Below are 14900 nucleotides of genomic sequence, written 5' to 3' on the forward strand. Positions count from 1 at the left end.
AGTTTGCTCAGTTATGAAGTTTATTGTGGCTCTCTTAACTTGTAGCTTTTATGTCCTGACAAGGTTATGGTTGTGTGAGCTAGAAATTAATTTTCTGCTCATTTTTCTTGGGGCAGTGTTCTGTGTCCAGTTGTAAATAACATTTTTGGACTTCTGTCATCTCTGAAGTGCTGTATTGCTATACTGTCCTATGTAGGATAACCTTCAAAATATATTCCTGATCAGAACAACCTTGAGTATTAAGAGGCGACCTATAATAGAACCACTGAAAATAACTGGGACATTGTCAGGTTTTGCACTCCAGAATTTTGAGTCCATGATCAAGGTTTTTGTTTTATTTTGTTGTTGTAGAGATGCGGGGAGGGACAGAGAGGCAGAGGCAGAATCTTAACTAGGCTCCATGCTAAACACAGAGCCCAGTGGGGGCCCAGTCTCAAAACCATAAGATCATGGCCTGAGCTGAAATCAAGAGTCAGACGCTTAACTGACTGAGCCACCCAGGCGCCCCTCACAATATTTTTACTATAAGTTTATGTCTGTGGGTATTATTTTATATTAGTTGATATTAATTTGATATGATTTGATATGAAGCAAGTCAGCAGAGTTGTGGATGATTGCCTTTTATTTTAACAAAACCAAGAACTTAAGTTTTACTTCTGAATATATACATATAAAATGAATGGGATTTAATTCCCAGAAATCATTTTATTTGGATTTTAAAACAGTTAGTATGTGAAAAGTTAGCTTTTGAAGGGTATTAAGAAGTTGTATAGTTTCGATTCTCAAGAGGTACTGTGAGCAAGAGATGTAAGCCCGTTGTTTATGTCCTTACATTTTGCCACCATTTGTTTCTAGGGACTGTAAGAAAAGAGGCTTGGTATATTGCAATTCCTTTAGTGCTCACCACTTCTGGTGTAAAGTGGCACTAAGCCTAAAAACACATTACAGTTCTAACCCGTGCCATTTCTCTTCTAGGTTTTGGCTTGGTTTGAAGAAGGTGAAGAAACAATTACAGCCTTTGTAGAACCCTTTGTAATTTTACTTATATTAGTAGCCAATGCTATTGTGGGTGTATGGCAGGTAAGCAAAATTATGCAGTGCTAGATTTTAGTAATTTATGTAAGTGAGTTAAACTGTGTTAATCTGTTTTTTTCCTTATGTGTTAACTAAAAAAATCTGGAGAGTCTACTGGTGTTTTTTCTTTTGTCTGTTTAATGGCAACATTTTAGACCTCTCCTGCATGTATATAATTTGCTGTTAAAATTGCTCATCCTTCATGGTAGCATGGAGTTAAAAATAATGGATGAGAGAAGCTACTTAAGAAAAAACCAGAAAATTTGAGATCCACTATCTTTGTATTTCCTAGCTGCTTCCTTTGAAAAATTTCATAAACTCGATGTCAGTTTTATCTCCTTGGATTTTTGGTGATGGTGGTGGTGGTGGTGTGTGTGTGTGTGTATTTAGCAATATAAATTGTTTTCTCTTCAGAGCATGCTCCTGGCTATTTTCCCTCAGTTGCCTAGGCCTTTCTGACTCACAGAATGGAAGCCAGTGTATAGAACCATAATATAATGGGATTCCTACTCACCCCACTTTTTGTAATTAACTGTTCTGTAGATACCTACTTTGAGGACTTCAGCTTACTAAGACTGTTGATGTGTTTGATTTTTTTTTGTTGTTTGAATATATTTTAACAGACTGAGACTAATACTTCAAATTCATTTAAGTATTGATATTTAAGCATGGATATAATCACCCGTTTCAGGACTAAAATAGAGTGCGTCTACAGTCTTAATTTAAGTGGAAACATTTTATAATCGTACTTAGTTATCCCTGTTAGAGTTTAAACTTCTGATCTTATAAATGAACATGAAGGTGTTTGTATTGGGATCAGATAGAAAAGATGACCTATTTGGAAGAAAATTTTAATGGTGCTGTTCCTTTTAATTTTGTCTAAAATTGTTTATATTTAAGTAGAAATGATCCCTTTGTGAATATGGGCTAGAGAAACAATACATGGCATTAGATTGTCCTTCTCAAGCTAATAATACATATTTTCCTATTAAATAATCACTGCCGGTTACGAGGTAGATACTACATACATTCCCATGTCATTGTTACAGTGATCTTGTAAGGCAAATGATATTCCCATTTGACAGATGTGATGTTAAGGTCCACAGTGATTAAGTGACTTTTTAAGGGCCATACAGGTAGGATGTAGAGTATCTGGGATTTGAATCCAGCCTCAGTCTGATCCAAATTCCAAAGTAAAATTTTACACCAGTTTTCACAGTTTTCACATAAACTTTTATGTTTATCTTAGTTTTAAAAATAACATTTTTAGGTCTTAATCTCATTTACGTAGTATACAGAATGGTATGAGTAATACTGAAGGGTGCTTGCCTTCTCGAAGTAGGGAAAGTAGAAATCCAGTGCAAGGTAGTATTGGGAGGTGGGGGGGCACATACTGCTGGCCAGTGTCATCAAAGAAGGCTTCTTACAGAAGGTGACAAGTGATTGGGAGCTATAGAGAAACCAAGCTTTGTTCCAGTTTTAGTATGTATGTTGCCAAAGTGAATGCCTGATACAACCTATTTGAATCTGAGATCATTTGTTTCCCTTTTCCACTCCTATGCTCTAAATATTCCTTTTGATTGATTGAGTTGAAGGAAAGGCTTTTAAAGTAATTTTAACTGGCATCTTTGTCCTTGGGGTCTGAGATAATTTATCTTTAATGCTTCTAATTTAAATGTACCTTTGCTAATTTTTAGTAGAAGTAAAATACAGTGCTCTTGGGACAAGTCTTAACCTTGAGCAGTCTAGTTAAACTCTACCTGACATGACCTTGAAGGAGAGAGAAAAGGAATTAAAACTGCCACAGTGAATAAATGGGAAGGGGTAGTCCTGCAAAATAGTTTCACATGTGACTAATTGAGTAGCAACAGTGCTGAGAATTTACTCTTTCTACACTATCAGTAGCATTTGAACTTAATTAGGGTTAAATGTTCTAGTAGTTCTGTTTTAAGGTGATGCAGGTGATATTCTTTAAGCAGATCTTATATGGGGTTGAAGTTATTTTATCATGAGGTCCCCAAATTTAACATCTTTTATACTTTTTTAGGGATGCATACATTAAAAAAAAGTGAGACCTGGGGCGCCTGGGTGGCTCAGTCGGTTAAGCGTCCGACTTCGGCTCACGTCACGATCTCGCGGTTTGCGAGTTCGAGCCCCGCGTTGGGCTCTGGGCTGTTGGCTCAGAGCCTGGAGCTTGCTTCCGATTCTGTGTCTCCCTCTCTCTCTGCCCCTCCCCCGTTCATGCTGTGTCTCTCTCTGTCTCAAAAATAAATAAACGTTAAAAACAAAAAAAGTGAGACCTATGCTATTAGCTTTCAGGTTTTTTTTTTTTTTTTAATTTTTTTTTTAATGTTTATTTATTTTTGAGACAGAGACAGAGCACAAACGGGGGAGGGGCAGAGAGAGAGGGAGACACAGAATTGGAAGCAGGCTCCAGGCTCTGAGCCATCAGCCCAGAGCCCGACACGGGGCTCAAACTCACGGACCGTGAGATGGTGACCTGAGCTGAAGTCGGACGCTTAACCGACTGAGCCACCCAGGCGCCCCTAGCTTTCAGTTTTGAGTCCTCTCAATTTCACTTTAAGCAGGTTTCAGGATTTTTCACAACAGACCATAATTCTTAGAGTAGGGTAAAAAATGAGATCACCTGGTATTGTGCATAAATTTTGTCCGAATAAAGGTTAAATTGAGCTTTATATCAGAAAGCAAAAAGTGAGAAATGAACCTTGTCCTTCGTGCACTGAGTAGCCCTCTTGGGCATGCACTGTGTCGATTTGCTCCTTCACTTCTGATTGCTTAGTCTCCAAAATGAGAGGAGACAAATGGCACATGTGCTTTTCTTTCTTCTTTTTTTTTCTCACCCCCTTACAGGAACCTTCCCGTAGCTTTTTTTTTTTTTTTTTTTTTTTTTTAAGCATTACTCATTTTTTTTCTGTATCTTTCATCTTGAAATTTGGAAAGAAAAACTGTGTGGCTAATTTTCGATATGTTCATATGCAGTATTACAATAAATATGGTATGGGACTGGCAGTTCTCTTATGAGACTCCAGCCATTTATTGGTTTTCAGTACTGTAGAAAGATCTCCTAGAAATTGTGAGATGTAACTTGATTTTTTTTTAACAGGTGATGACCTGTAGCATGTACTGTGTGCCAAAACACAGTCTAAATGGTTTGTTAATCCTCACAGTGCTTGAGGTAGTAGCGTCAGTGTCTAAGCTTTGTAGGCACCAAACCTTGTGCATTGTGTAACTCATGCACAGTCATAGCTGTTAAGCGAAAAAAGCCTGCAGTGACCCTAAGCAGTCTATCCTAGACCAGCACCTTTTACTGAGACAGGATCGGTTTCAGTGGTGTGGCTGTGTTTGGAGGTGAGGGCCATGTTACATAGTGGGCTTGGGGATGACAGATTCTGTAATGGCTTTCCCTGTTGTTTTATTCCCTTATCCTTCTTAGGGTGCTTGGCTTCTTCGTTTTCTAGCACAGAATCCTAAGAGCCTAGTGTTTATCATCTTATGATGTGTATTGTTAATAAATGTCATGAATGTGCATCTCTGGTGTCTTTTTTTTTTTTAAGTTAAGAAGTCTGAAATTTGATTCCTTGGAATAAAATACTAATTTGCAGTGGTGGGTATATGTTCATTGCTTTTATCTTTTTTATAGGAAAGAAATGCTGAGAATGCTATTGAAGCCCTTAAGGAATATGAGCCTGAAATGGGCAAAGTATATCGACAGGACAGAAAGAGTGTACAGCGGATTAAAGCTAAGGACATAGTTCCTGGTGATATTGTAGAAATTGCTGGTGAGTTGAGTTTTTCATTGTCTTCTCTTAGATTGTATATCTGAATGCAATTCCATTTCTCAAAGCTCATAATTAAGTGTTTTAAAAATATGCTCATGTATCAATTCTATCAACAGGTTTTGGTGATTTCCAACCAAATCAAGTGTTCTCTATATTTTGAGGTGTTTGGCACCTCCTTTGTGTTGTATTCATAAGGTTTGTTGTAAACAGCGTTTTGAACTATTGTACTTACTTTTGGTCCATTGTAGAACACTAGCACTAGTGAAATAGTGAACTTAATCTCAATTTGATACTTAGTTGTAGTGAGCAATTTAGAATACTAGTTAAGGGCTACATAGTTATTCCTGTTTTGATTCTTGACATAATGTTTAGTCATACTTGTAACTATCAGGCTAAGTAGATGGTTAAGAGTAAGTTCATGGCTCTAGGGGTGCCTGGGTGGCTCAGTTGGCTATACTTCCGAATTGGCTCAGGTCATGACCTTACGGTTTGTGGGTTCCAGCCCCACATTGGGCTCTGTGCTGACAGCTCAGAGCCTGGGGCCTGCTTCCAATTCTGTGTCTCCCTCTGTCTCTACTCCTCCCCCACTCTTTCTCTCTCTCTCTCTCTCTCAAAAATAAATTAAAAAATTAAGAGTAATTTCATGGCTCTAAAAAATTCTGCTTTAGAATGCTTTTACAAAACACAGAGCCTGAGGTCTTGGCCTGGGTTCTGTGGGTGGGCTTCAAAGAGTTTGTGAATCCAAAATGCAGGGCCAGAGCTCTCCACAGGTCTTAAAGGGGTTCGTATCCTCATTGCTCAAGATTGGTGCCATGTTTTTAGGTGGCCCAGGATGCTTAGAACTATTAAGAATAGTCTAGGCTTTTTGCTGGAGATATTATATTGGATAATTCACATTATCCTGGTTTTTCACACCTTTCTTAGCTCAGAATATTTTTTTACCAGTTGTCCCTTGAACAGTGCAGGAGTTGGGGCACTCAGGAATCCATGTGTAACTTTTGACTTCCCCAAATTTGACTACTAGTAGCCTGCTGTTGGCCTTATGCAGAACATAGTCAACACCGTGTTTTGTGTATGTTTTATATACTGTATTCTTAAAGTAAGCTAGAGAAAAAATGTTAAAATCATAAGGAAGAGGAAATACATTTATATGACTGTGTTGTAAATAAAATCCACATGGAAGTGGACCTATGCAATTCAAACCCATGATATTCAAGGGTCAGTGGTACTCAGTTTCTTTTTGTGAATTGTCTTGGTAATGCTTCACACTGGCTTGTGGTGAAGTTGTTCTTTGTCATCATTGTGTTTTTCCTTTTAATGAACAGGATTCAAAGTGCTACATCTCTGGGCTTGTGTTCTGTATTTTTGGCCTCTGAAAGGAAATTGCCTTGTCATAGGTATTCTCTCATCCATAATTTTTCTTTCTTCCAGGGAAGGAGCAGTGTTGCCTATATGCCAACACATTGATTTAATTGTGTTAACAAAAGTACAGCTCAGAATGAAGTGGGCCATTGCTTTTTTTTTTTTTTTTTTTTTTTTTTTTTTTGAGAGAGAGTGCAAGCAAGGGAGGAGCAGAGACAGAGGGAGAGAGAATCTCAAAGCAGGATCTGTGCTGTCAGCGCAGAGCCCGATGTTGGACTGGAACTCAAGAACTTGAGATCATGACCTGAGCCAAAACCAAGAGTTGAACACTTAACCAAATGAGCCACCCAGGTGCCTCTGGATTGATTGATTGATTGATTGATTATTTATTTATTTATTTATTTATTTATTTATTTCGAGTAATCTGTACACCCATTGTGGGGCTCAAACTTAGGATCCTGAGATCAAGAGTTCCATGCTTCACTGACTGAACCAGCCAGGTGCTGCCCCATTGGATTTTTTTTTTTTTTTTTTTTTTTTTTTTTTTTTTTTTTTTTTTTTTTTTTTTTTGACAGTCACAACAAAGTTTATTACAATGAGAGGCAAGGCCAAACTATCGGGACCAACACTCTTGATAAGAGTGCGGCCTCTCGGCCTCTCGAACAGCCGGGGTACAGAGTTGTCCTCAGGTGTCCTCAATACCCATCACCCACCCTCCCCTCCCTCCCACCCCCTATCAACCCTCAGTTTGCCCATTGGATTTTTTAAACTTATTTAAAAAAAATAAGAATATTGCAACAATAGTACAAAGTTCCCACATAGCCTTTACCCAGTAAATGTGTTAATGTTTTATCACATGAGCATTATTCTCTTTCAGTCTGTATCTATACATTTACACCTTTTTGTCTGAATTATTTGAGAGTACATTGTAGGCATGATGCCTTTTTAATCCTCAGTACTTGAGTGTTTATAAAATCAGGAACATGTCCTCAGTATAAGTCCAGTACAATTATCAAAATCAGGACATTGATACAAAACTTTAATCTACAAACTTCATACCCATTTTACCATTTGTCACAGTGGATTTTATGGCAGAAATATGAATTACGGAATTCTGCCTGTGATACAGAAAATAGGTCAGAATGGAGAAGGCTGGAGATAGGCTATTTTGATAGCGTAGGCCAGAGGTAATGAGACCCAAGACATAACGAGAGCTGTAGCATTAAGAATAATGGGGGATTTTGTTTATGAATAGTGGTTCTTAAGCAGAGATGCACATCAGAGTTGTCTGGGGGGCGCTGTCTTTAAAGTTTTTACGAGGTCCCAACCCCAAATAACAATCTCCCTTGAGCATGGAATTATAGTCATTGTAGTTTGACAAATGAGTCTCAGATTTTGATGGAAAGTGACAGGTTTTAATAACCATATGTGTGTATGGCACTGACTGGGCTTCGCATGTAGAATCGGAGCCACTGGCCAGATTTCTAGCTTAGGTGACTGGATGGTGTGGTGCTAGTAACTGGAGAAGGAAACATCAGAGGAAGATAGCTTGTCTTCCCAGAAATAGGAATGTAGTGGGTGCAGTTGCAGATAACATCGCCTAAATTTGTTTATGAGATTTCATTTGACTTTGTGTGTTTTCCATTTCTCCAGTTTAATCTGGTAATAAACTGTTCAGCCAGTCAAACAAAAAATATTTTAAGAATTTTTGTGCTGGTTAGGCTATTTTAGTATATTGAATCTATATGAAAAGTTAGAAATTATGACCAAAGTGTTTATCCTGAGTTTGCATCAGTAGATGGCAGTGGTAAACAGCATCAGGGGAAGCTGTAACTTTGACCCTCAAGGCATCTTCCCCTTGGAAGAATAAAAGCTAGCTTCTCTTTTGATTTGTCTTTGCCTCTCAGTCCAGTCCAATCCAGGCTTTCCCATTGCAGTGTGTCACTCTAACCATCTACTTAGCTGAGAGAAGCTTGGGAGTCATCTTGGTCCTTCCCTCTCATTCTTGAAAACCAGTTGATTCTGTTTCCAAAACACCCAAATTTGTGAAATTCTGTTTCTTCAGTCACCAGCTCTCCCTGGGACTGTCCTTGTGTCCTAAATGGGCTCTGGGTTCTTTTTTCACTCACCTTCTTCCAGTCCTTTCTCCATGTAGCAGCCAGAGCAGTTTCCTAAAGGTCCTATTGTTGACTCATCTGCTAAAATTCTTCAGTGGCTTCCTGATTGCACTTGAAATATAAAGTGCTTTTTCACCTAAGAGACGTGGCATCATATGGCTTCTGCTTGCTTCTGTGATTTCATCTTATGCCACTCGCTGTGCTCTAGCCATTCAGGCCTCTGTTTTCAGTTTTCAGTACCACCAAACTTTCCTGGCCTTTTTTAGGAAGTTAAGCAGATTTTATGTAATTTATTAATTTGTCCAGTGCACAGATCTCACCACAGCAAAGTTTTGGTTATAGCTCTGATCTGTCTGACTCTTGTTGCCCAATGTGAACTTTCATTTTCTATTAAGTAGTGTTTTGTATGTTGTGTTTGATGGTTTAGGAACGATAAATATGATTGATTCAGTGTGTGTGACCTAAGCTGTCCAGTCTACTGAAGTGTCCTTTATTTGCTAATGTTGTGGTAAAATACATAATATAAGGTTTACCATTTTAACTGTTCTTAAGTGTGCAGTTCAGTGGTATTAAGCACATTCACATTGTTGTGCACCCATCACCAGATCTTTTCCAGATCTCTTTTCATCTTCCCAAACTGAGACTTTGTTCCCATTGAACACTTACTGCCCTTTACCCCCTTCTACGTTTTGGCATCTGCTCCCCTTTCTTTCTATTCAGAATACAATTGGTTTAATATTAAAAGATGGATTTAATTCCTTCATCTTAGATGAATATATTTACTAGTAACTATTCTGAGCAGTACCCTTAAACCTATTCTGCCTTCACCTGTTTTCTGAATCCTTAGCGGGGAGTGCTGACAGTTCTAACGTTTTAACACTTTTTCCTTCCAGCTCTTCCCCCCCACTATACACGAATTGTTAAAAAAGCATGTGCAGTGCTTGAACATTGGCCTTTTGTATACTACTCATGTTGAATTTTGACCATTCTGGCGGATGCAGAACAGAGGTGATTCCTAGTTTTAGATAGATGCAAACATTTTATTAAATACTATTATCATCCCACTAGGCAGTGAGCACCTTAAGGGCAGAATGGTCACACATTGTACTCTACTTGCTGAACGTGTGAATAATAAAATGAAACTTGAAATCAGAAGTATGTGGTTGGTTCACCTAATATAAACGTGATTATTGTGCATCTTCTGTACAGAACAGATAATTGGAAGTCTATATGCATACATTGAGTAATGGCTAAACTTAGCTTGTGTGCCAATACTGTGAATGGTTCCAAGTGTTTGGTTCTTAACCATCAGCCACTCGGTAGATGTGTACAGATGAAGGGGGTAAAGGGCAGTAATTGTTCAATGGGAACAAAGTCTCAGTTTGGGAAGATGAAAAGAGATCTGGAAAAGATCTGGCGATGGGTGCACAACAGTGTGAATGTGCTTAATGCCACTGAACTGTACACTTAAGAACAGTTTAACACTTTACAGTTGAGGAAACGGAGTCTCTGGCTTATTGCTCTGTCTTCTGTAGTTCATGTGCTAGAGAATATACAGTGTATTTAGTGTACACACAGCAGGTATGTCAGTCCTATCTTGATGGGTTGGAGGTCTGGGTCACTTTTTTTTTTTTTTTTAATTAATTTTTTTAAGAGAGTGAAGGGAGGAGCCAAAATCAAGGTGCTCAATTGACTGAGCCACCCAGGTACCCACAATGTTTTTTAAACAGCTTTATTGAGATGTAATTCGCATGCAGTAACATTCACTTTTTTGAAGTGTACAGTTAAGTGGTTTTTAGTATATTCAGAGTTGTGCAGTCATCATCACTATCTGATTTCAGAACATTTTCATCCCCTAAAAAAGAAACTTCATACCCATTAACAGTCGCTTCACCTGCCCCTTGCCCCCAGGCCCTGGCAACCACAGTTCTGTTCTGGATATTGCATACAAATGGGACCATACAATATATGGCCTTTTGAAACTGCCTTCTTAGTGTGTTTTTTCTTTTCAGAATTCATCCAGGGGCACCTAGGTAGCTCAGACATTGGAGTGTCCAACTCTTGGTTTTGGCTCAGGTCATGATCTCACGGTTTGTGAGTTTGAACCCTGCATTGAGCTCTGCACTGAGAGCGTGGAGCCTGCTTGGGATTCTGTGTCTGCCTCTCTCAAGATCAGCTTCAAAATAAAACTTTGGGTTTTGATAAGAATTATGCTGATTGTATAGATTGGTTTGGGGAATATGGCCATCAACATTAAATCTTCCAATGCAGGAAAGTGCTACTTGGTGTTCACAGGGTGTCTTTCCGTTTATTTAAGCATTCTGTTGTTCACTGTGTACAAGTCTTCTAAGTATTTTATGCTTTTTTTGTGTTTGGAAGGTATGTATAATTGAAATTGTCACAATTTCATTTTCAGATTTTTCTTTAATAATGTAAAATTGATTTTTGCGTATTGCTCTAATACTTTGCGATGTTGCGGAAATCCTAGTAGTTTTTCAGGAGCTCCTTAAGATTTTCTGTATATAAAAGATCGTGTCATCTGCAAACAAATACATTTGCATCTTTCCAGTATGGATGCCTTTTATTTCTCTTTCTTGTGTAATTGCCCTAGCTAGAATTTCCAGTAGGATATTGAATAGAAGTGACAAGAGCAGACATCTTTGTCTTGTTCCTGATCATAGGGGGGAAACCATCTTCTGTCATGAAGTCTGGTGTTAGTTGTGGCTTTTGTAGATTATTTTAATCATGTTGAAGCCCAATCACAATTTAATTTTTAGGTTGTCAGTATATTTTTGTTTGGTAACTTTTCATGGTGGTTGTATATCCGTGTCCAAATTAGAAATTGCAGTTTTGGGGCGCCTGGGTGGCTCAGTTGGTTAAGCGTCCGACTTCAGCTCAGGTCATGATCTCAGAGTCTGTGAGTTCAAGCCCCACATCGGGCTCTGTGCTGACAGCTCCGAGCCTGGGGCCTGCTTCGGATTCTGTGTCTCCCTCTCTCTCTGCCCCTCCCCTGCTCATGCTCTGTGTTTCTCTCTCCCTCTCTGTCAAAAATGAATAAACATTAAAAAAAAAAAAAAGAAATTGCAGTTTTGCTGAATTACTAGAAGCAGTGGGTCATTGAATTGGGTAGGCTGTAATTCTTAGACATTTACGGTGAGTTGTGTGGAACATTTAGGAAAAACTTCCTGTGACTGCTTTACCTGAGCCAGATAAATAAGTGTTTATTTTTAAAAAATATACATGTTGAGGCTTTTTAACTTCTACTTTTATTAGGTTAGTAGTCTAATTGACTGTGTCATTTGTCATTTAGCCCAATAATTTGGTTTTGTGAAACTATAGAGATGAACAATTTGAATTCTAAGTGTACATCGAGATTATCTCTTGCCAGGCGGCCTTGGCAGTGCCAGTGTACTCTCTACATAGCCTGAAGGGATAAATGGCATGAATTGTGGTTTTATACTTGGTAACTTTTATGCTTTATATTAGGAAATTAAGTTTGAGGAATTCTTTTTTTTTTTTTTTTTTAATTTTTTTTTTCAACGTTTATTTATTTTTGGGACAGAGAGAGACAGAGCATGAACAGGGGAGGGGCAGAGAGAGAGGGAGACACAGAATCGGAAACAGGCTCCAGGCTCTGAGCCATCAGCCCAGAGCCTGACACGGGGCTCGAACTCACGGACCGCGAGATCGTGACCTGGCTGAAGTCGGACGCTCAACCAACTGCGCCACCCAGGCGCCCCTGAGGAATTCTTTGATGAATTGAAAAACACTGGAAAATACTGTGGAATATCTTGTAGATGACAGCAAATGTGGAGTTGCTATTTGAATACTTGTAGAAAGAGACCTTTTTGTAGTCAGTTTTTGGATATAAGGATCATCTAAACTTAGATGATAAAGTTCTTTCTGCTAGCTTTTGGGAGACTATAGAGTGGTTTTGCTGAACTTTCTGAAGGTTAGGCTGGACCAAGAGGCATTTTGAGGGAGAGATGTAGAAATTGAGGAAATTAAATATATGTTGCTATACCAGCTAATAATCTTTCCCAGCAGACATTGTGTAAGCATGCATAGCATATGTGATGCTTAAGAGGTATCTAGAATACAGGAGCCAAATAAAATTGCTTCAGCAAGTAAAAAAAATGGAGATAGTTACCCACATTTTCATCTTCTGAAGCCATGGTGTTTTTTAAGCTCTCTATATTATCTGCTTATCAAAGTGATTCAAGCTATGATAGTCATAAAATTTTTAACTTTAGAATTTGGGGGGTCCCAGTGTATGCCTGGGGAGTAGGTTATTTATTGACTCTCCAGGCTATTGTTTTCGGGATTGTTTAAAAACAAACCTTATGTATCTTGGTAACCCGGAGTTGGCGAACAGTACAAAGACATAAATACCCTTAGATGATTCCTGTCCTGTAGTATACTCTGGAGCAAATCCTACTTTAAGATTATGTAAATGATAGAAATGACACATTCTTAACGTGAAATTACATTTGCTTTAGCTTCTAAGGAAATCGATTTTCTATTTCTTAAAATGAGAAAAGTCAACATTCAGTAGTGCCAGCAATTTCAGGATTTAGTCAGTAAAAAAACTAATTCTTTAACTTGGTAACTAAATATTTGTAGTAAGAAAAGTTTCACTTTTGATAGTCATCTTGCACAGCCATGGAAATTAGTAACCCCTGTGAAGTAGTGTTGTTTCTAAGCAGTTGAGGGAAAGAAAAGTCAAAATTGTAAAATTCAAAGATGACTGATTCACTGAAGGACCCAAATTATTATTCTAATTCTGCATGAAGCCGGACAGATTAACCTCTACAGAATTGGGTAATTGGAGTAGACTTTTTAAAGGAGCTTTCTGGCTCTAAAAGATGTCTGATTCTGATAATGTGGCCTTATCATTTGTTAACTTGGGCTGTGACTCCAGGTGTACTTTGGCTTTTAGAAAAAAAAGGATTGGAGTAGTCTGACTGAACATTCAACAAACACTTAATCCATAACTGCCAAGCTCCCTAACACAAATACCCAAGTGACCAATTCTGTGCTGTAGAACAGAGGAGTTGGCAAACTCTGTGTGTGTGTGCGCGTACGTGTGTGTGTGTGTGTGTGTGTGTGTGTGTGTGTGTGTACAGAGCCATTTTATTTTATTTTAATTTAATTTTTTTAATTCTTATTTATATTTTTTAACGTTGATTCATTTTGGAGAGACAGTGACAGAGTGCAAGCAGGGAAGAACAGAGAGAGGGAGGGAGACCCAGAATCCAAAGTAGGCTTCAGGTGCTGTCAGCACAGAGCCCAATGCAGGGCCTGAACCCACGAACCATGAGAGCATGACCTCAGCCTAAGTTGGATGCTTAACCAACTGAGCCACCCAGGTGCCTTTTAATATTTGAGACTCTGTGAGCCCCAAACAGTCTTTGTAGAAAAATCTTTTTTTTTTTTCCTTTAAGGCTTTAAAAATGTAAAAATCATTCTCGTCTTCAGGGCTCTTTTAAAAACAAAAACAGGCCTTCAGATTTGGCCAGCTGCTTAGAGCAGTGTTTCACTAACTTTATGTGCATGGGGATTTTGTTAAAGTGCAGATTTTGATTCTGTAGGTCTGGAGTGGGGCCTGGTTATTCAGCATTTCTACCAAGCTCTTAGGTGGACCACATTTTGAGAAGCATAGCACAGTAGTTCTTAATCATTTCTAGATCACAGTCCCTTTGAGAATTGATGAAATCTCCCCAGAGGCCCATTCAAAATTTTGCATGCAATTCAGGGGGGTTCATTTGCCCTTCTCTGCAGAAATCCACTTCAGGATCTAGTTATGTGGTTTTTTAAAGTACGTACTCCATATGATCCAGCAATTCCATTTCTGGGTATATCTGAAGGAAAGGGAATCACTATCCCAAGGAAATAACTGTACCCCCATGTTATTTGCAGCACTGTTTACAATAGGCAAGACATGGAAACAGCCTAAATGTTGATGAATGAACGGGAAAGGAAAATGTGTTAATATGCAGTGGAATATTAGTCTGTCATAAAAAAAGGAGGGAAATCCTGCCATTTGCAACATGTATGGACCTTGAGGTGTCGTGCTAAGTGAAATAAGTCAGAGAAAGACATACTGTGTGATCTCATTTATATGTAGAATTAAAAAAATTATAATAATCTGAAATTCCTAGAAACAGATCAGATTGGTGTTTGCCAGGGGCAGGAGTGAAGGAATTGGGTGAAGGTGGCCAGAAGGTACAAAACTCGAGTTATAAGACAAGTGTTCAGGGGATGTACTATCCAGCATGATGACTATAGTTAACTATACTATATTGTATGTTTGAAAGTTGCTAAAAGTAGCTTTTACCACAAGGGAAGAAATTGTAACTATGTGAGCTGATGGATGCTACCTAATTGTAGTAATCATTTTGCAATTTATACATAAATCATTATGTTGTACACCTTAAGCTTATATAGGGTGATATGTTGATCTTAATAAAAATGGGGGGGGCAGTGAAGTACAGTTAAGTGGTGTAACTAAGTAAAATATTGTCTTGTTAAGCAGTTTACATAGTAT

General features: G+C 38.4%; 1 protein-coding gene across 2 annotated transcripts in view; it reads left to right on the plus strand.

Moving 5' to 3' along the window:
- Positions 1-14900, plus strand: part of ATP2A2 (ATPase sarcoplasmic/endoplasmic reticulum Ca2+ transporting 2) — a 58386-nt gene that overhangs the window by 8634 nt on the left and 34852 nt on the right. For both annotated transcript variants that reach the window (XR_006293863.1, XM_043557554.1), the window contains exons 4-5: positions 976-1080; positions 4736-4874. Coding sequence is in view for 1 of the 2 variants with exons in the window: in XM_043557554.1 (XP_043413489.1) it covers positions 976-1080; positions 4736-4874 (244 nt within the window). In the remaining variant the exon portion in view is untranslated. The remainder of the gene's footprint in view (positions 1-975; positions 1081-4735; positions 4875-14900) is intronic.

Source organism: Prionailurus bengalensis, chromosome D3, assembly GCF_016509475.1.
Source record: "Prionailurus bengalensis isolate Pbe53 chromosome D3, Fcat_Pben_1.1_paternal_pri, whole genome shotgun sequence".
Lineage (NCBI taxonomy): Eukaryota > Metazoa > Chordata > Mammalia > Carnivora > Felidae > Prionailurus > Prionailurus bengalensis.